This window comes from Uranotaenia lowii, chromosome 3 (genome assembly GCF_029784155.1).
Source record: "Uranotaenia lowii strain MFRU-FL chromosome 3, ASM2978415v1, whole genome shotgun sequence".
Taxonomy (NCBI): Eukaryota; Metazoa; Arthropoda; class Insecta; order Diptera; family Culicidae; genus Uranotaenia; species Uranotaenia lowii.
Window position 1 is genome coordinate 257005986 of NC_073693.1, and position 19754 is coordinate 257025739.

A 19754-nucleotide genomic window follows, 5' to 3' on the forward strand; every position below is an offset into this window, starting at 1 on the left:
TTAGGTTTAATCAACAACCTTTTGTCCCTATATATTCCAAAACCTTGTTTTGGAAAATGTTGAAACAAAAGCAAGTCAATATCACCCACTATAAAAACCATCTATACGTCTGCGGATCTATATTCTCTGTGCTTTAAAGTGGCTAAAAAATAATCAAGTTTTATTAATTTCTAAGCAGCTGTATCCACTAAATTGTTGTTGTTGTTGTTGATTTATTTGTCTCGTGGCGTAAAGGTTAACCTTTTTTAAAATTGCCACTATCGGGGTAACTTAGTACACATGGTTATTACATTTTATCATCCTAGCACTTTAACTTTTAAACTACTCTTATTTAATCCGAATACAAATTAAATTAATTACGGCTCCAAAACTCTAGACAGCCCCTCTTAAAAATTGCTTCCTGTATCGTTCGTTTTAATGTGGAAGGTAGCGAATTCCAGTGAACCACACCTCGCACGAAGAATGATTTTGAATAGGTTGATGAGTAATTCGTTGGGATGATCAGATTTTGCAACCGTTGCCCTCGGGATGACAGTAGCTTGCTGGAAAGTGTTGGCGGGTTTCCTGTTGTAATAAGCTTGCGTATAAATAAACAGGAGCGATGAGCGTACAGGTTTTCCAATGGACAGCCAATTAAGTTTTTCTGAAGGTGACTAACATGTGCGAATCTATCCAAGCCATAGACGAAGCGTACGCAGCAGTTGAGAGCCACACGAAGCCTGTTGAAACTTGTGGCACTTGGGTTCACATGCAATAGATCGCCAAACAGGAAATGAGGTAGGATTAACGCTTTAAACAGATTCAGTCGGGTGTCACGAGGAGCCAATATCGCGCTGCTTCGCAATAAACGAAGACTCGCGTACACCTTACCGCATTGTTGGTTGATTAACTTGTCCCACTGAAGATCGGTTTGGAACACGAAACCAAGATTCTGTGCGCTTTCCGTCCAGTTTATAACCTGATCACCCAAAGTGATGGCTTCCAGTGGGGTCACGTTCCGTCGTCTTCCGTTGAGAAAAAGTGCTTTACTTTTTGTTGGATTGACAAGAAGTTGGTTCTGCTGGGACCATTCCTCGATACTTTTGAGATCTTCGTTGACCATGGTGATAATCTCACGTCCACAAGGACCTAAACGGCCAATATGCAGTTGAACATCGTCGGCGTAGAGTTGGATTGAACAATACTTAAGAACACCAGGCAGGTCGTTCACATGACAGCAAAAAAGAAGTGGGCCAATAACGGAGCCTTGAGGCACTCCAGAGGGTACCGCGCCACGTCCTGACTGCTGTTCCCCACAGAAAACCGTTTGAGATCTTCCTACCAAGTAGGATTCAATGAGAGTTACAGCGGAATCAGAAAAATTGAACTGCGTGCTTAGCTTGTGACAGAGTTTGTCATGTGGAATAGTGTCAAATGCCTTAGAAAAATCAAGTAGCACCAAAATGGCTGTGCCTTTCTTGTCCATCACGCGAGCTAGCTCATCATATACGTGAAGTGCGGCAGTTTTGATGCTGTGGCCCTTACGGAAGCCAGCTTGGTGTGCGCTGAGGAGTTCATTTTTCGCGATAAAACTTGACATCTGTTGCTTTAATAGTTTTTCGAATGCTTTAGAAATGGCGCATAGGATACTTATTGGCCGAAGATTGCTTATTGAGCTCAAATGTGGTTTTTTCCGCAGTGGTATAATTTTGGCGTGCTTCCAAGTTGTAGGAAAAACTGACGTTTCGATGATCTGGTTAAATAAATGAGTGATTTGTCCTACTACAAATGGAAGTATGATTTTTATAAACTTAATCGGTAGACCATCAAGACCCGTTGCGTTGGATTTGACATCTCTTATGGCATTGACGACCTCCCACCATTGAACAGATCGAAAGGAGAAATTGTTTGATGAAACTCGGGATGCCCTTCTTTCGTGGATATCTGTTTCGTTTTGTACGTAATTGGACAGAAAAGTTCGATTTACTTCATCGGGATCCAAATCGCAGATTTGGGTGGATCTCTCCTTGCCTACGCCAACGGTTTTGAGTCGCTTCCATAAAATCGAAGAAGGCAAACGACTGTCCAAGAAATTTGCGAAAAACTGTCGTTTTGCTATAAATACCAAAGAATTAACTTTGTTTCTGAGTTGTTGGAAACGACTTCGAGCCAACGCTTTGTTTGCTGTAGGAGCAAAACGCCAGTCTCTATAACTCAAATCGCGTTCCAACATTGCTTTGGCGATTTCGTCATTAAACCATGGATTGCATACCTTTCGGCGTTTACGTTTGCGCAATGGAATGCATCTGTCGTGAATCAACTGCAAGTGATTGTTGAAAAATGTTATTAATTGGTTTGGATCATCCATTTCGTAAAACTCATTCCAAGGGACACAGAAGATGTTATTTTCTAAAGCTCTGAAGTCTAAGCGCATGTAGTCACGGAACATTTCCACTTTAGGTGTGATCGTCGTATCAATATCCAATGAACCATAGATAAGGTCGTGGTGAGATAATGTTGGGAAGCTCACCTGGTTGAAACGGAGCACATTTCTATTACTGCTAGTTACAAAAAGATCCAACTGAGAGCACCCATCTGCATGGAAAAACGTAGGCTCAACACCGACGGAAGAAAGTGAAAAATTTGTGAAAACATCCTCCAGGTTCGAGCGTTTCCTACTTGGCCTTGAGAGATCTGTATTAAAATCTCCGACTAATATAATACAGCTGTAACGGATGGCATATTCTTCCAACTTATCAGAGAGAAATTGAGAACAATCATTATCCGGTGGGTTGTAAATGCACAAAACAAGTATTTTTTCTCCGCCCAAGTTTAACTCCAACCCAATACATTCAGTTTTGTCCACCGTGTTCATTGTTAGCTGTGAATTGAATACAGTTATGCATGATATATTTTGTTTTACGTAGACCAGTAGGCCGCCACCTCGCCGATAACCTCTGTCGTTCCGAAAAGTTGTGAACCCGGGAATTCCAACACTACGGTTGCTGTTTTTAGTGGACAACCAGGATTCCGTGAAACAGGCAACCGAAATTTTGGAATTTAACAAAAGCTCCTTTACTTCGTCGAATTTTGTAGAATTCCGAGCTAAGATACTCTGGGCGTTTCCATGGCAAACATTTAATTTCCCAAACGGTAATGAGGCATTCAAAACTGCACTGATGATGTGCGTTGAGGTGTGGTTGTTACAATTAAGAGTCATGTGTAATAGGGAAAGCAATTTTTAGGGGGCTGAAGGTAAGCGATTTGCAACTCTATTTTAAAACACATTCTACTACAAACAGGTTTAGAAAAACAATAACTAAAAAACGACTTGTGATCGAAAAATAACTGGGTACTTAGCTACAAATATTGTCCAAGTTGCCCCTCGTTCCGGATCGCTGCTGGTGGTCCGTCGATTGTCCGTTTCACGTAAACGACACCCATTTTCGAATACACCGGAACCAACTTCCCGGCCTTCTTCAGTTGTAGAGCAGCTGCCTTGATTTTGCGAGCCTCGATGGGAAGGTTCTCGTTGATGTAGAAACGTCGATTTGAGTCAATACCAAGATGAGAGAGCTGCAGGTCACGTTTCCGGAGATAGGCGCTGTAGAAGTCGTCTCGATTGTTCCGAAGCGCAAACTGAATCAAAATCAAGCTCTGATTTTGAGGGCCCGATTTCAGCCGTCTGACGTCAACTGTCGGTGTGTTGTTTCTAGGTAGGCCAACGTGATCCCACATTGCGGCAAAATATTCAGCGAGGTTTTCATTTGGAAGAAACGGAATCCCACTAGCAATTAGTTCGTTTCTGTTCACAATACCACCAAATTCATTGGAGATTTCTTCGACCTTCGTACCCAATGCACGCAAAGCTTCTTCGTTGCGGCTGAAACGATTCGTGCAGTCTTCTTTGATCGTGTTGACATCACGGGAAACCAGATCGAGTTTGCTATCCAATTCAGCTTTCACTGCGTCGATTTTGCCATTGATAGAATCAATACGTTCGAAAGTTTTGGTAAATTGTTCGTTTATGGCTTGAAGTACGGCTTCCAGAGTCAGAGTTTTGGCGGTTCCTTCGGTATCGTCGTCGGATCGGATTCGCTTGGCATTTGTTTTGGTTTCATTGCTGCTGATGGCTGATGATGGTGGAGTACGTGAAACCGACATAGTGCAACTTTTCGAAGTGCGTATCACTGTGCGAGAAGGACAGCAAAGAAACTATAAAGCGGGACAGTGCACTTATCGCGATGTGAACAAATAGTATAGCACACAATAGCTGATCACGGCTTGCTCAGAAGATAAAATTATCTTTTAGTTTATAAGTAGCTATGGATAGCTTTTTCACTAGATAACGCGTGTGAGATTGCAACTCAAGCTCCGAAACACATTGAAGCGGTTTTCGGGAATATTTACAGCGAATGTTCTTCCACAATCGTTATTTAGTTCACACGAATTCTAGTAACGACACATGTCTTCTTCTTCTTTGACTTAAGACTTGCTCTCTGTTTCTTTTGAAGGAGAAGTATTGGATCGAAAGGTATCAGAAATTGAAGGAGGAGTATGTAGCCAACTAAAATACAGATTAGACGAATTACAAGTTTGAAAAACTGATCAATGTCATGTCTGAAAAAAAGTGTGCGCCGGCCTATGGGAGATACCAATAATAAAGTAGAAATTTGTCTTACAAAAAATGAAAAAAATATTTCAAATTTTTTTATGAATTATCATAAGATTAGCTTCATTTCCTTCATAGAAAGTATTTCGATCAAACGAAGGGTTTTTGAGATACACGCATTCGTAACTGTTCCATTTCTAAAAAAAACTAAGCTTTAATAGGAAAATTAATAAATTTTAAATTTATAGTGTAGACTGCTGACGGAAAAAGCTGTTTCATTATTTAGGAGCTGCTATTCGCAAAAAAATACAATTGAAAACGCTATAAAAAGTCAAGTGCTTCGCAATTGCTTATTTATTGTGTTTCCAATGAAATTGTCCCAATTTTTTACCTTTGGAATTCTCTTAAAAAGTGTACATTTTTCGAATACACTTTTGAAACACAAGAACTACATTTGGATACTTTTTATGTACAAGATGCTGATTTCTAAAAACGTATGAATAAAGTAATTTTTTTTAAAATCATTTATTTGATAGTTTATTATATAAACTTGTGATTTGTTCCTATATTTGTGACTAGATTTCACCCACAATCTAAACTTGCAAATCGATGCTACAATTTGGTATGTACTTCTTCAATTCTTGTTCGACAACTTTCATATCTTTAACATATGGAAGATTACTTGCAGAAAGCAATTTTAAGTTCTTCAGATCCTTTATGTAAAGCAAGCCCTGATCGGTGATGTTTTTGCAGCTGGACACTTCCAATTCTTCCAATGTATCTACCACGAACTTCAGTTTATCCAAAGCCTCGTTCTCCACGTAAACACAGTTGTGTAGCTTAATTTTTCTCAGTCGTTTTAGATTTTTAAGATGATCAAATCCTAGCGAACTTATACCAGAATCAGTACCGTCAATCTCCTCTACCGCCAGTGGTACGCTTTCATCCGGTAGAAAGTTGTAGTTAACGTGAAGTTGCTTTTGGTTGCAGAACTTAACCCGGGCTCCATTTCTCAACAACCACTCGGCACAGGCTCTGTCCGGGCCAAATTGTTTCAATCGATCCTGATCTACTCGGTTGAACATCATATTGATCCATGCCCATAGCTGACGCGAGCTGCCTCCGTCCGAGCCAGGTCCCCGAATGAGGTTCGCCACTCTTGGACGGGAGAATCTCTGCAGTGCATGGCGAGCAAACATACTGCCGTTGATCAGCGAAATAAAATTCAATCAATTTACACCAAACATAGGAAGGGCGACAAATGTTTAGATTTTTACGATTTTTACCGGTTCCAAAACAGAGCGAACAAACAAATAATAACGCTGCTTCAGACGGAACCATAAATTGTTAAAAAGTAACAATTTTCCATTTATTTCGAACTATGCCTTTTCTGAGTATTGACAATTTTTCTCTAAAAAAAATTAACAATGGTTCAGTTACCGTTACACAATATTTTTATGATATTGCAAAATGTAGCTTAATTTATTAGAGAGGCTTGCTTGGTAGATTCGCCTTTGGTTATTAAAAAAAAAAAGTTCATACAAAAAGTTTGAGCATTAGTAAAGGTATTTTTATAGCAGAATAACTTCAAAAAAATTAAAGAACTAAAAATTTATTTAACGAGAAGCGTTAATCACATATAATTTCCCATCTGAATAAAGCTCATTCTTTTAATGAATGATGTTTGATTCGACCAATTAATTCAATGCGATAATGATTTTGCGTGAAATATTATCTATACTGTACCGTATATACTATACATCAAACACGCCCTCTCAAGGAATTATATAACCAAATTTGTTGAAATCGTCGCAAGATAAACATTGTACAGTTTAATTAAAAAAAAAACCTTGAAATGGCTCAAGAAAGAATAATGAGAGTTCCAATTTTTTAATCTTTGTGGTTAAAAAAGCACAAGCGTGTGAAAACAAGAATAATAAGATTTTACACAAAACTTCAGGTTACGAATCCTATATGAATTGTTTTTTTCTCATTACCTTTATTCTTATAGGAAAATAAACCACAAATCCTATCGATATTGAAAAATCATTTTGCCTTCAGTTTTTAGGTTTCCATATTTCAACTCTAAATAGTTTGAAAATCGTGTTTTGTGCAAGTTCAAAGTGGGATTTCGATTTAACATAATTTGGCATACCTAAACGGGATTCAGAAATGGAAAGCAGCCATAAGTTCTATCCTTGGATAAGCTCAATTCAGAAAGTGGCACTTTTTGAAACAAAATCGGTGAGTGATGATAAACATTCAAAATATGAGAATATATAGTTATGTTTATACTTTTACCACTTCCATCAGAAACTTTACCTTATTGGAAGTAACAGTAGGGAAACACGATTTCGCCTTCTGGAAATTGACCGAAAATCACCGGAACTGTTGATCCATGAAGATCCGAATGAGCTGGTCAAAAGCGATATCCGCAAGTTCGTCCAGTCCCGTTCTTTCGTGCGCTCAATTAGCGCTTACGGTGTCCTGGGTTTTGTCAAATTTCTTGAGGGTTACTACTTGATCCTGGTGACCAAACGAACACGATGTGCCTTCATCGGGAAGCACATCATCTACACCATAAAAGATACCGCGATGATTCGAGTCAATGAAGCTCCGGTCGGTAAACAGGTTCACCCCCTGGAGCAGCGTTACGTCAAAATGTTTAACAATGTTGATTTGAAGAGTAACTTCTACTTCAGCTACAGTTATGATCTTACTCGGAGCTTACAGTATAACGAATCAGTGCCGAGGTTTGTTGGAACTAGCAGTGATATCGAAAAAGATGAACCATTGGTGTGGAAAAGTAGCGCTGACGGTGAGAAAGCTACGTATGCATTCCGAGGCGTGTCAAGGGATCGGTTTGTTTGGAATAGTTATCTTCTGAAACCGATGGATACAATTTTGCAGAAAGACTGGAAGCTGGAAGTCATTCACGGTTTTGTGAGCCAATCGAGTATAAGCATTTTTGGTAGGCCTATTTATGTGTGCTTGATTGCGAGACGAAGTACCAGATATGCCGGAACAAGGTGAAATCCTTTACCAGAATAGTTTTAAGAATTTTATTTAATATTTCAATTTGCTTTAGATTTCTCAAGCGCGGTGCAAACTATTTCGGAGACGTCGCCAACGAGGTGGAAACTGAGCAGATCGTTATAGATGGTAATCGGTTGTGTAGCTTTACGCAACTGCGTGGTTCCGTACCATCTCATTGGTCACAAGATGTAAGCAAAATGGTTCCAAAGCCTCAAATAGCGCTAGATCTGTCCGATCCTTATGGGGAAACCTCTGGCAAACACTATGAACGATTGATGTTCCACTATGGCGCACCGATAATTATTTTAAATTTGGTTAAAAAGCGAGAAAAACGAAGACATGAAAGTGTGTTGAGCGACGAAATGCTATCGGGAGTGGAATACTTGAACCAATTCCTCCCGCCTCAACATTACATCAAATATATTGATTTTGATATGGCTCGCAAAAGTCGTGGCAAAGGTAGTGTAATGGAAAGCTTAGCGAAGTACGCAGAAAGCGTCATTCAACAGACGGGTATGTTCTTTTTGGATGAAGACACTCGAACTGAGCAAACCGGTATCGCTAGGACAAACTGTGTAGATTGTTTAGATAGAACCAACACTGCCCAGTTTGCTATTGGAAAATGTGTACTTGCTTATCAACTGTACGAACTAGGTTTCTTGAAGGAGAGAAAACTTGAATTTGAATCGGACTGTGTTACCATGCTGGAGAACTTGTATGAAGATCATGGAGATACTTTAGCTTTGCAGTACGGTGGTTCCCAGTTGGTGCATAGAATTAAAACTTATAGGAAAACGGCAGCCTGGGCATCCCAGGGAAATGATATAATTCAAACGTTGAGTCGATACTGTAGCAATACATTCAGCGATACTGAAAAACAGCACAGTATAAATTTGTTTTTAGGGTATTACATTCCATCGCAATCTGAAGTTAACAGTAAGATGAGCCTAACAGTTTCTTTTATTCTATTTATCTAAAAACCATTTTTCTACTCCGCAGAATCGACGCACATTTGGGATCTTGAAACGGATTTCTATATCCACAATTCCCGTATAGATCTTGTCAGAGAAATATCTCCGGAACCACTAACGGCCTGGGTGAAGCCTTTCGTCATGAAACATTTGCCATACTCTACTAGTGATAAAAATCGAGTTGTCAAAGAGCTTATAAAGTTGCACAGCCAAGAAGTTGAAATCATCGATTACTATTCCAACTTTTACTATGATTTTAAGTTGACCTTTTTTGAGGAACACATCGCTTACCAAATAAGCCACTTGGCTAGGAACTTCGTACCCACATTCCGTACCAATTTCAGTCCTTTTGAACCGGTACGCCGCGGGGATATGGGTGTTATGAAGAACCCTTCGCTGACTGGACATTCATCAACTGGCTCCAATAACAGTTCCTCTTCGAGCATGGAGGATGATTCGGACTCGGAAGACGATGACCGTAGCGTGCGAAACACGGCACCAAGCAGCAGTGCTAACAGTAGTAGGGCTGAAGATCCCATCACTATAAGTAGTATGTTTCCGACCACTGGGGATATGTACGGTTTCGAAATCAAACCACCGAAGAAGGCGGACATGATCAAGTAATTTTTTCAAGGTTCATACAAGTGGTGTCACAATAAATAAATAATTCAAATTTCTAGGTACCAAAAGTATGTTCAAATGAACCGCATTTGTAATCCGAACAAATATGTAGGTGTAAAGCAAGACCAGATTCCTCAGAATCAATCGTACCACTTGCAAAATCAACCGTCTCCTTCCGATAGCATCGTGATTCAGAACGACGAAATCTACGTTCGAAAGGATGCGAATTTAACGATATCTGAGGACATTCCCATCCCGACAGTCAGTGCTGAAAGTATTGACATCTACCGGAAGTACTGTGAGCTGCGAGAAGCCGCTCTGGAACCAAGAGAAGTGGATCCTGTCATCCAGAAATACATGCAAATATTAACCCTTCATTAATAAAAAAAAAAATAATTTTTGTATCAATCGTTAGTTTGGGTTTTATTCGTCTTAGATACTTTGATGGGCGTTTGGATTTGATATCACACGGTCCAACTGCAATGGCATCTGTTTGTGCTGAGATCTGGTTGGTAATCAGCACCATCTTGTATTTGTGGTTGACGAAAAGCGGACTCACAGTGTATCCAGAGCCCTCAACAAATTTTAATAAAATAACAACACTTCAAATAATGTGACCAGGCAGGACCTCATTAATCATGAGTATTTCCAGGTCCAAAAATCGTAGGACTTAACCCCAAAATTTTGCAATAGCATGATGTTCACTCTGACAGTTGAAAAAAAAAAACAAAATGATACAATGCATGTACTCACCTGTTACTCCTAGGTCGATATTTTATCAAATCATTAAAACATTTTCAATTTACAGATCTTTGTCCGTAGTACTAAACTTAGCATTACAATCTATGGCGCCTTGGGCTGTTGCTGGGCTTGATGTTGCTGATGTTGCTGCTGTTGCGCTTGTGGTAGCTGTTGCGGCGTTCCTAACGTAGTCGATCCACTTGCCGTTACCGTCTGCGCCCCGGGAACGATATTCACTTTGCGAACGGTGATGTTCCGATTCAAAATGGTCGGTTTTCGAGTAGCATTGAAATGGGACAGAGAGTTCGTTTTAATGAGAATGGTGTTGGTGCCAGGGATACCCGGTGCCAGCTGAGGAGTGATGGTGTTGGTTCCGGGGACACTAGTCTGGGAAGTTCCCACAGGCCGAATCTGCGTTTCACCAACACGCACGAAGTTTTTCATCGTTGTCGTTTTTGACGGATCAACGTTGATGATTATCGGTTGATACTTCTGATGTGAAGTTCCGGGTGTTGTAGTGGTGCCAGAAACAACCGTAGCAGGTTTTACGATGGTGCTGTTCAAAATTTCCAGTTTACCGCTAGAAAAAATTTGTCCGAGATTCTTCGTGACAGTGACCTGGTTTCCGGGAGCTATTCCACCGGGTGTACTTGATTGAATGGTCTTGGCGAGCGGATTGGATAATACAACTTTGGTAAACTTCTGTCCAGAAGTCGGAGTGATAGTGGTGGTCTTCGCCGAAGCCGTAGCGGTCAGCACATTTGCCGGAACCTGTTTTATGTTGTTTTTGTTGATGATGACCACCTTGTTCGGCTTCAGTGATGGTTGCAGTGTGATAATTCGGTTACCCGGCTCAGTTTTTATGCTCGATTGGTTGGGAATGGTCGATGAGATAGTCACAATATTTGAAGCAGATGGTTTAGTTGTAATAATGCTGGGTTTCTGGGGTGATCCTTCTTGTATGTTACCCTCATTGTCCGCGAAAACGATAGGAATATCGAAAATATTTGTGTTCGATAAATCAGGAGTCGGTGGTGATTTGGTGGTCCTGAGCATTGCGCCAGCATTTGTGGGTGTAGAACTGCCACTGAGACCTGTATTGTTGCGAACAATCGTAAATTTGGTCGGACTGAAGGACTGTTGCTGATGCGGTGAAATTTGTGTGGTTTTGGCAAGAGGGCTGGGCGTAGACATGGGCTGCTTCGGGACTATGGATACGACCGGTTTCGGTGAAGACTTGAAGGAAATGAATTTTTGTGTCGTGTTCGATGGCTTGAGCTGGATGAATTGATTCGATGGAATCACCTTGATGCTTGATGGCGTAGAAGTTGGTTGAATTTGTAACTGCTGTGGTAAAGACGTGGTGGTTATCGATTCTCTTTTGATCATTGGCAGCACAATTGGAGAACTGCCCAATCCCGAAACAACCTGGGGGCCAGATGATTGACGTATTTCAAGATTGTTTCCGGGAGTAGATGATATTTGGTAATTTGTCATCGGTGTAGATGTTTTTTGCAACAGTTTAACGTCAGAGCCCTGCGAATAGATTTTTTTTTTATGAAAAATGACATCTACAGAATTAAAAAACACAAAATTACCTTGTCCGGTTCGGGCAGAATGCTTTGAATAGCCGCATCTAAAGCTTTCTGATTTTGATGTAAAAGCATCTTTTCAGCACGTGTTGGTTTAATCGGCTTGACAATTTTCTTTGGAGTTACCCTACTGTTGTTCATTTTCAATGTTTTATTCATGTCGTGGTCCCCGGCTATCGGACTCATTTTTCGTTTACGATTTTGGGCTGTGTAAGGTGTAGTGCCGCGACTACCGGCTGCATTTGCAGCATGTACAGATGCTGCACCAGTCGCCGGAATATTCGGAATTCCACCAGTAGCAGCCAGATTACTGCTGTTGTTTGACAGCAACAAATTGGACTTCTGCCCATTAGGATCTTTGATGCTTTGCTTAGGGCGAGGTGGGTTCAGCAAACAGTTGGTAGCGAACTCAGCAACTTCATCCATAATCATGTTATCTACCATCGATTGAGTCACACCTTCGATTTTCCTCTTGGATTTGCACACCCTTAGACAATCGTCCGCGGAGCCAACCACGACAAGTGAAGTCTGGGCAACCATTTTCTCCCGCAGGTGCTCGATTTCCTCTTGACTGTCAATGGAATAAAATTACCAAGTTTTTAATAAAGAATTAAACCAATAAATCTAATTTTTAAAGTCTCACCTCGTTTTAGCGGACATTTGCCCAACGACGAACAATACAGGAGCCGTAATGTCCGTGATGTGGTCGTCGGGTGCACCTCGCGGCCCATTGACTGTGTTGTAGGCGAATCCTAAACATACAACGCTGTTAACGGGCTCGACCAGGCCAATTTGGATGGCCAACGCTGCTCCAGCGTTAAATCCAACCAGGATTATCGGCCTGTTAGGGGCTTCTTGTCGAACTTCTTGAATTTTGGCCCTCGTAACGGCTACTAACTGTTCCGAAACAGTTTGGAGACTTTGCTTGTTAACGGCTTGCCCATGATGCGGCATCAATATCGGAATTACGGAGGCCATTGTAGCGAACAAAGCGTACCATTTCTGTAACCGACTGCTAGTGGTGTTCATATTTGGCCCCGAGGGAACCACCATAATGAAGGGCTGCCCCGGAAGTTTCCTGTTTTTGTGAGCAACGATCGGTTCCCAGGGTTTCTTCAGTATCGGACCCACCAATTCCTGACTGATGTTCAACGGCTTCCCGAAAATCATCTTATCGACCATCGTGGGAAGTTTCGCTTTCAATGTTTGTAGTATGTCGATGTATGCTGCCAGATAGCTCGGCGGAAGACTTTCCATAAGCAATCCGTGAATCCATTGGGTAAGTCGCGGTTCCCAGGACACACTGGCCAAAGCTTGCCGGAGACGACCCACCGATTTGTCAATAACCATCCTCCTGTGTACCGGTTCATGCTGTTTGTCCTCAATCGTCAACCGGGCCAAACGATCCATGTCCAACAGTTTAGTTACTTTACTGAAGAGCCGAATCTGCTGCACCGACCATCCAAGTCTGAAAATAATCTGTTAATGTTTCCTTTCGCAACAATCCACAAGTCATGCTTACTTGTTTATGCGGTCCTCCCAGTCGACGTCCTCGGAGTTGCAGTTTCTCAACTGTTTGGTTACATTTTCGCTTTCCAGCATCGCTATTTTAGCACTCTCTTCATTGTAGGATGGAATCGGAGGATTGTACGATTCCTCCAGATCGATCCCTTCATCATGGCCGCTGCTTCCGCTGCCATGGGTGTGACATGAGGGACACTGTGGTGGTCGGTGCACCATCAGTGTCCGCGTCGTTGCCGTCTGACTGTTTTCCATCGGTCGGAAATCACGCGAATAGCTGTGTTCCATTGTTTACTGTTTTCGTTTCGGGGAGTGGTTTCCGTAATGGGTATTAAATGCGAATCCAATTAGAATTTTTTAGGTTAGGGTCAAGCGCAGAAATTTTCGTATTAGTTTTCAAACCACATTATGCAAAATTACGAACGGAATTCAATGGCAACTGAACTTACCTGGTCCAACAGGAGTAATGACTTCCAGGGTTCCCTCCTTCTCAAGAGGGAAGCTAGTAATCTGGAGTGATTTTCGATTGTGAAATCGAAAACACTATTCCATACATAATAGAACGAATAATCGAACAAAAAAAAATGAAAAACAAAATCTGAAACTTAATCCGGTAGGAATAATGTTGTTTTTCAGCTGAATCAAGCTGTTTTTCGGCTTAAAACACGATTTTTAACTGATTTTTAACTATTTACGATATTAAAGCGTCATTCAGTGCTCCTTGTGCGAACTTTTGATTTTTTCCAATTTTTGGATCACGTTCACAGATAATGAAATATTTCTTCGAAATGTTTCGGAGTGTATATCTACACGCCTAAAAATGTAAAATCACTGTCATACTTTTTTTTTAACCAGTTTGTTACTTTTTTCTAATTTATGACTCAGAAGTCAGAGACTTCAAGGAGCCTTGGCTTGCAAGCTCGTTATCATCGGTTAGACTATTTATAACAATTATAATTTAACTATAAATTCAGTTAAAATCTAAATGGTTTTTGAAAATCATGACAAGTAGATTTAAATGTTCGCAAAAAAACAGGACGGTCCTTTGATAATCAGGACAAATCCTGATTCATCAGGATACCTGGCACCTCTGAATGAGCTGTTTTACACGCACTGCATAGTTTTATCTTTGAGTGCAATTGTCATCGTGTAAAAATGTATTTTGATCAAAAATAATTTTTAAAATAAAGTGGAAGGTTTCTAGATTTATATCACTGTTTTATGAATACAGTTTGCAATTTCACACTTCGAACTGCAACTGGCGTTGTCACATTCAGACGATGGAAACGTTAAAAATCAAACAAGAACCCGGGCTCAAAACGAAAACCGCACCAGCCTCGACAGCAGCAAATGCCACTCAATCTGCCAGCCCCACGGCAGCGATAAAAACGGAACGGCTATCGTCGTTTCGTGTTCCTCGGGACCTCACACTGGGTGGCATCACCAATGGTAGAACTCCGAAGCTAGCTCCCAACAAGAAGGTCTATACGCCAAACCTGAACGCAGTCCGCAATAAAGATACGTAAGTAATTTGTGATTGGAGAGTATCGTAGGAATCATTCGTTCCTAACCGGAGTTATGTGATGAAACTCATAAGATGGATTGGACCACATAACGTTAATTTTAAAATTGATCTGTTAATTGTATGCTTGATTTTAACAAATGTCACGCAGAAATGTAAAAACAGCTTCCACCGGTTCCAAACAGCGGGTACGTCCGGAACGCAACAAAGACGCGAAAAGCCAGGGTAGGAAAGGAAACCTCATACAGACGGCCGGTATTTTTTCCGAAGGTTTGGCCCAACGAACGTTGCAGCGGTCCAAATATGATAAGTTTTCTACCGGTTCGTCGAAGGATCCGGGCGAAGCAATGCGGCGACCGGTGCTACGATCCGAAATCAAAGTGGACCCGGAGGAAGAACGCAAACGGATGCGGGACCTGTTTGGCCATGATCTGGATGATGACGAGACGATGAGCGAGGAGACGAAAAAATACGAACAGGGAATGGATATGCCCGTTAAGTTGGATAACGGTAGGTTTTACCTTTTCAGACTATCAAATCAACACGTTCTTACGTTTAATCAAAACTTAAGCAAGCTCCTAGCTGAACTACGTTATCGCTCCAATTGTATTTGCGCAATATTAAAATACAAACTTGTTGGCTTTAACAAATGCAAAAGACCAGTTTCCAGGCGACCATCCACCATTCTTCCTGTTATTAAAAAAAATACAATCAAAATGTGGCGCTTTGAATTATGAATCTATATTGATACTAGCTGACCCGGTAAACTTCGTTTTACCTTCTAAAGTATGAATCGAAATAAATGTTTAATTTCATCTACACGTCCTTAACTGCATCGTGCTCGCGAATAGATTCTTATGGAAATCGTAACAAATAAAGTTGAATTTGTATTGGCACCACCTTCCATAAAAAGTGAGATTCTTGAAAGTATTATACAAACCATCTCTGACCCAAAAAACCCTCGGATACCAAATTTCACTTCATTCCGACCGACCATTCATACGTGATGTTATCACAAAGAAAACGCCTCCATTTTTATATATAAGATATCTTAAACGATTTACTGAAAAAACGCTGTGAAAATTTCGTGACGTAACCGTGGAATAGGCCATTATTAATTTTCATTGCTTATTGAGAAAGTAAATTCTGTTTAAAAAAAAGCAATCTAAAAAATCTGTCTACTTAATTTTTAAATAATTTGCTTTTCTTTCATGTTTAGTTGATTACAAATTAAAAACATCGGCTCTCAAGACGGAAATTAAGGACGAACTGACTCCTAAACCGGAAGCTGCCGATTTGCTGGAGGCAATCAAAGCGGACGCAACACAGAACAACTTTTTCCTGCTGCAACTACCGGATGCCTTGCCAGCTAAAACGGATACCGCAGAATCAACATCGTCTAATCGAAAAGCAGTCGACCCTCAATCAGCGGACCCCACTGCTGCTGTTAATAGCAATGGGGACCAGCAGCCGGAACCGGCACGCTGTACCGTCCGTGAATTGGAGGAAGGCTACATCGGTAAGGTGCTACGGTATCGTTCCGGGAAGGTGAAGTTTTTGCTCGGAACTACCATGTTCGATCTAACCATGGGCATGGATAGCGGATTTTTGCAGGAGCTGGTTTCCATTAGCACGAATCCGGAAGAGCGAAGCGGTAATATTATCAATCTGGCCTCCGTCAAAGCCAAATTGAACGCCTCGCCAGATTGGGAATATTTGTTCCAGAAAACGGGTTAAAATATAAACAATTTTTGAGTCTTACAAACGGTATTTTATATCCGAACTTGAACGAAAGCCATATTCGATAAGAAAATTAAAAGGTGGATACACTTTTCTGCCCCGATAGAGCAAGTTCACTGGTGTTGGGAAAAGGTGGTAGGAATTGACATTTTGGAAATTTTACCATGCAAAAATGTATTCAAGATTTTTGGGCGTTGTATTTTTTTTACAGCACGGCTTCTATTTCAGCCGTATGTGATAGAAATATTGCAATTTTTGCATCACAGCATGCGAAAATACAACACGTGTTGTAGAAAAACTTGAAGGCCACAGATCTTGAAAATGTTTTTGCATGGCAAAATTTTCAAAATGTGCAAAAAGTGACAAAATTTCTACCACTTTTTCCCAACACCAGTGAACTTGCTCTTACGATATTCCCTTTCGGAATAAATAATAAAAACGCTTTCAACAACGGATCTACGGTCTTGTTCTATACTTTTCCAACGGAAATAGGCAAATTAGGATTCCACCTTTACGTTCTCGGTCTTTGCGTTCCGCTGAATGTTACCACCCACATCTAACGAAAAATTATAACTTACAGGCTGAACCAGGGCGAGTTCAATAGCTTGATCGATATTGTCTCTGGTGATAAAACTCTTAGCTTGCTCCTTTTCGCTACGAACCCGAGCCTCGATCCGTTCCAGCCGGTCCTGGTCACGTTGCTCTTTGGCTGCCAAACGCTCCAGGATGTAGTTGTTCCGTTGTTGCCGCTCCTCTTCGAGACGTTTGTCCCGTATTGCGGCTATTTTACGGTTCCAATCTTCGTTTATCCGTTGAACTTCGTTCCATTCTGCCGCCTCTTCTTCCGGAGTCTGAATAACCATACCGGCTCGGGACACCAGCTTAAATGCTTCCACCTCATCCCGCAGGAAACGACGGACGGCTTTCATCTGAGTGTGATAGTTGTTGTGTAGCCGCTTCAGTTCGTTGACTTCATCCTCCAGCTGCTGACGGCGCTCTGGCACCCGGAACAGTTTGCTTTTTGCCGTTCCAAGCCAACGGGGTTTCCTTCGGAACCGAACAGTGGTGTATTGCAGCAAAACTCGCGGTAAATAGGGTCCCTTGAGCAAACATTTGTTGGCCAACATGCCAGCCAAAGAGCACACGCTGGACATCTTGCGTTTGATTGTTTAAAAAAATCTGTTCGTTTGTTTGATAGATTAGAAATTTTGAAATATTTAGTAAAATCACAGCTTACCTAAGCACCAAAATAATTCACTCGTTTTTTCGGCATCCGAGCATGAAATGCATGCATGAAGCAAAGTGCACGAATATTATAAATGACTTACTGCATGCTTAAATATCAAACAAAAACGATGATTAATTCAAATAAATCTTTATTATTCAGCAATGTTATATCTTAACATTAAATGCAAATATTTTTATCGGGCTCTGTGTTAAAATCAATCAGATAGTTTAAAAACCATTTTTTTCTTCTATTTTACATTGAAGATTAAATATTTGCATTTTTATTGTTGAATAATAAATACTACTACCAAATTTGCTAAAATTATCATTTTGCAGCCAAAATTATTAATATGCTCATTTTGATATTTTTTTATATAAACTTCATATAATGTATAAAAAGTGTTACGCAATCGACAACATTTTAAGATTTGAAATCAAAATTATTCGCCAAAAATGGCCGAAAGTAAAATATTAAAAATATCAGATATTATTACAAAAGCGCCTATGAGAATACGTCGTGAAACGGCAGGTCCAATAAATAATCATACTTTGAAATTTGAAAGTGTTCAATGTTTATATAATATAATTAGTCACAAAAATCATATTTTCTCGTGTGGATAGAACACATTTATTTATTTTATTTACATAGTATTCCGTCTTACGACATAACTTGACGAACATAATTCCTAAAATTCACTCGGTCCATGGCGACCGTTCTCCAATTTCTCGGGCACCCCACGTTCGCCAGATCACGCTCCACTTGGTCTAACCACCTCGCTCGTTGCGCCCCCGCTCGTCTTGTTCCTACCGGATTCGTAGCGAACACCTGTTTTGCAGGACAGTCGTCCGGCATTCTCGCAACATGTCCTGCCCAGCGTATCCGGCCAGCTTTCACCACCTTCTGGATACTGGGTTCGCCGTAAAGTCGCGCGAGCTCGTGGTTCATCCTTCGCCTCCACACTCCGTTCTCCTGTACGCCGCCAAAGATGGTTCTTAACACTCGTCGCTCGAATACCCCGAGTGTACGCAGGTCCTCCTCGAGCAATATCCATGTCTCGTGCCCGTAGAGAACAACCGGTCTAATAAGCGTCATATACAGGTTACACTTCGTGCGAGGGTAAAGTCTTCTCGACCGCAGTTGCTTGTGGAGTCCATAGTAGGCACGACTTCCGCTGATAATTCGCCTCCGGATCTCACGGCTGGTGTCATTGTCTGCGGTCACCAGTGAGCCGAGATAGACAAAGTCTTCGACTATCTCCAGCTCGTCGCCGTCGATCGTGACCTTGTTATTACTGGACAAGCGGGTTCGGTCGGTCTCGGATCCGCAGGCCAGCATGTACTTCGTCTTGGACGTATTAATCATCAACCCAATCCTTCCTGCTTCGCGTTTCAGTTTGCGGTAGATGTCTTCCACCGCCGCAGATGATCTGCCGACTATATCAATGTCATCGGCAAAGCGGATAGAACACATAACGATTTGGATTAAAATTGATTATATATAATTATCGATTTAACAGTAATGACTTATTTTCATTCGGTATTCATTCGGTCAAGTATTAATTTTTGCATCAAATAAAAAAAGATTTTTTTTAATATTATAAATTATTTATAATTAAACCAAGCCGTAGCTTGGTGTACAAGCCGAGCTCCGCATATCGTGTTTAAATGTTTAGCTTGATATCGACGCTGTCACATTGTCGCATTGCCAACCTGACGAAAATGAACTGTCGCAGTCCGGTATGATGGTGTTAGTGCAAGCCCCGTGACTGTTCACGGCAGTTCATTCGTTGTGCCTGTGTGAGTAATGCATCCGCGTGTAGCTTCGTTCAATCGTGTAGGCAAAAATTGGTTTCAAAGTTTCAACTGTACAGTTTTTCTCAACTGGTACCCAGATCGAACAAATAGGATGGAAATCGGTTCGATTTTCATCCGTTCATCAAGTATATCGGTCCGAAATCGGATACTGTTTTGGTCCGAAATCGCGCGAAAATAAAACGCTTTTTCGAATGACGCAAGCTCTGTCAAGAAAAACGGACCGTTTTCGAACTAAAACCGAACCGAATCATATAATGACTATCTTTTTTTGACATAATTGATCCGAAAGTACAATCGCTACCGATCTGGGTAGTTGTACAATGAGCCAATGTTTTGGTCGAAACTAGTTAGGTCGTTGTTCAATGAAGCAAGTTGAA

At 41.0% G+C, this 19754-nt stretch overlaps 5 protein-coding genes across 5 annotated transcripts; 2 read left to right on the forward strand and 3 right to left on the reverse strand.

Moving 5' to 3' along the window:
• Window positions 1–5043: 5043 nt before the first annotated feature.
• Window positions 5044–5950, reverse strand: LOC129758475 (ATP synthase subunit s, mitochondrial-like). The gene has a single exon (XM_055755983.1). The coding sequence runs from the start codon at window positions 5788–5790 to the stop codon at window positions 5185–5187; it is 606 nt and encodes a 201-aa protein (XP_055611958.1). The 5' UTR covers window positions 5791–5950; the 3' UTR covers window positions 5044–5184.
• A 595-nt stretch (window positions 5951–6545) lies between these two features.
• On the forward strand, window positions 6546–9615 carry LOC129758455 (polyphosphoinositide phosphatase-like). The gene is made up of 5 exons (XM_055755958.1): window positions 6546–6835; window positions 6905–7620; window positions 7680–8563; window positions 8627–9218; window positions 9279–9615. The coding sequence occupies exons 1-5, from the start codon at window positions 6764–6766 to the stop codon at window positions 9598–9600; spliced, it is 2586 nt and encodes an 861-aa protein (XP_055611933.1). The 5' UTR covers window positions 6546–6763; the 3' UTR covers window positions 9601–9615.
• Window positions 9616–9954: 339 nt separating this feature from the next.
• LOC129758454 (KAT8 regulatory NSL complex subunit 3-like) lies at window positions 9955–13818 on the reverse strand. Its single transcript, XM_055755957.1, has 5 exons — window positions 13523–13818; window positions 13075–13367; window positions 12196–13020; window positions 11559–12123; window positions 9955–11496 (listed from the first exon to the last, which is right to left on the reverse strand). The coding sequence occupies exons 2-5, from the start codon at window positions 13359–13361 to the stop codon at window positions 10063–10065; spliced, it is 3111 nt and encodes a 1036-aa protein (XP_055611932.1). The 5' UTR covers window positions 13362–13367; window positions 13523–13818; the 3' UTR covers window positions 9955–10062.
• Window positions 13819–14199: 381 nt separating this feature from the next.
• LOC129758471 (DNA-directed RNA polymerase III subunit RPC4-like) lies at window positions 14200–16359 on the forward strand. The gene is made up of 3 exons (XM_055755977.1): window positions 14200–14595; window positions 14747–15105; window positions 15815–16359. The coding sequence occupies exons 1-3, from the start codon at window positions 14354–14356 to the stop codon at window positions 16330–16332; spliced, it is 1119 nt and encodes a 372-aa protein (XP_055611952.1). The 5' UTR covers window positions 14200–14353; the 3' UTR covers window positions 16333–16359.
• A 418-nt stretch (window positions 16360–16777) lies between these two features.
• On the reverse strand, window positions 16778–17688 carry LOC129758474 (probable 28S ribosomal protein S26, mitochondrial). Its single transcript, XM_055755982.1, has 2 exons — window positions 17573–17688; window positions 16778–17514 (listed from the first exon to the last, which is right to left on the reverse strand). Exon 2 carries the CDS (start codon window positions 17487–17489, stop codon window positions 16833–16835), a length of 657 nt encoding a protein of 218 aa, XP_055611957.1. The 5' UTR covers window positions 17490–17514; window positions 17573–17688; the 3' UTR covers window positions 16778–16832.
• Window positions 17689–19754: the final 2066 nt, after the last annotated feature.

What these genes read in the sequence shown, in the direction of transcription:
- LOC129758475 (XM_055755983.1), bottom strand. Translation starts at nt 5,790, where the DNA reads ATGTTTGCTCGCCATGCACTGCAGAGATTCTCCCGTCCAAGAGTGGCG.
- LOC129758471 (XM_055755977.1), top strand. Translation starts at nt 14,354, where the DNA reads ATGGAAACGTTAAAAATCAAACAAGAACCCGGGCTCAAAACGAAAACC. An exon ending in GCAGTCCGCAATAAAGATAC is followed by an intron (nt 14,596 to 14,746) that starts GTAAGTAATTTG and finishes AATGTCACGCAG; the next exon opens with AAATGTAAAAACAGCTTCCA. An exon ending in GCCCGTTAAGTTGGATAACG is followed by an intron (nt 15,106 to 15,814) that starts GTAGGTTTTACC and finishes TTTCATGTTTAG; the next exon opens with TTGATTACAAATTAAAAACA.
- LOC129758474 (XM_055755982.1), bottom strand. Translation starts at nt 17,489, where the DNA reads ATGTCCAGCGTGTGCTCTTTGGCTGGCATGTTGGCCAACAAATGTTTG.
- LOC129758454 (XM_055755957.1), bottom strand. Translation starts at nt 13,361, where the DNA reads ATGGAACACAGCTATTCGCGTGATTTCCGACCGATGGAAAACAGTCAG. An exon ending in TGGGAGGACCGCATAAACAA is followed by an intron (nt 13,021 to 13,074) that starts GTAAGCATGACT and finishes GATTATTTTCAG; the next exon opens with ACTTGGATGGTCGGTGCAGC. An exon ending in CAAATGTCCGCTAAAACGAG is followed by an intron (nt 12,124 to 12,195) that starts GTGAGACTTTAA and finishes TTCCATTGACAG; the next exon opens with TCAAGAGGAAATCGAGCACC.
- LOC129758455 (XM_055755958.1), top strand. Translation starts at nt 6,764, where the DNA reads ATGGAAAGCAGCCATAAGTTCTATCCTTGGATAAGCTCAATTCAGAAA. An exon ending in CACTTTTTGAAACAAAATCG is followed by an intron (nt 6,836 to 6,904) that starts GTGAGTGATGAT and finishes CACTTCCATCAG; the next exon opens with AAACTTTACCTTATTGGAAG. An exon ending in ACCAGATATGCCGGAACAAG is followed by an intron (nt 7,621 to 7,679) that starts GTGAAATCCTTT and finishes AATTTGCTTTAG; the next exon opens with ATTTCTCAAGCGCGGTGCAA.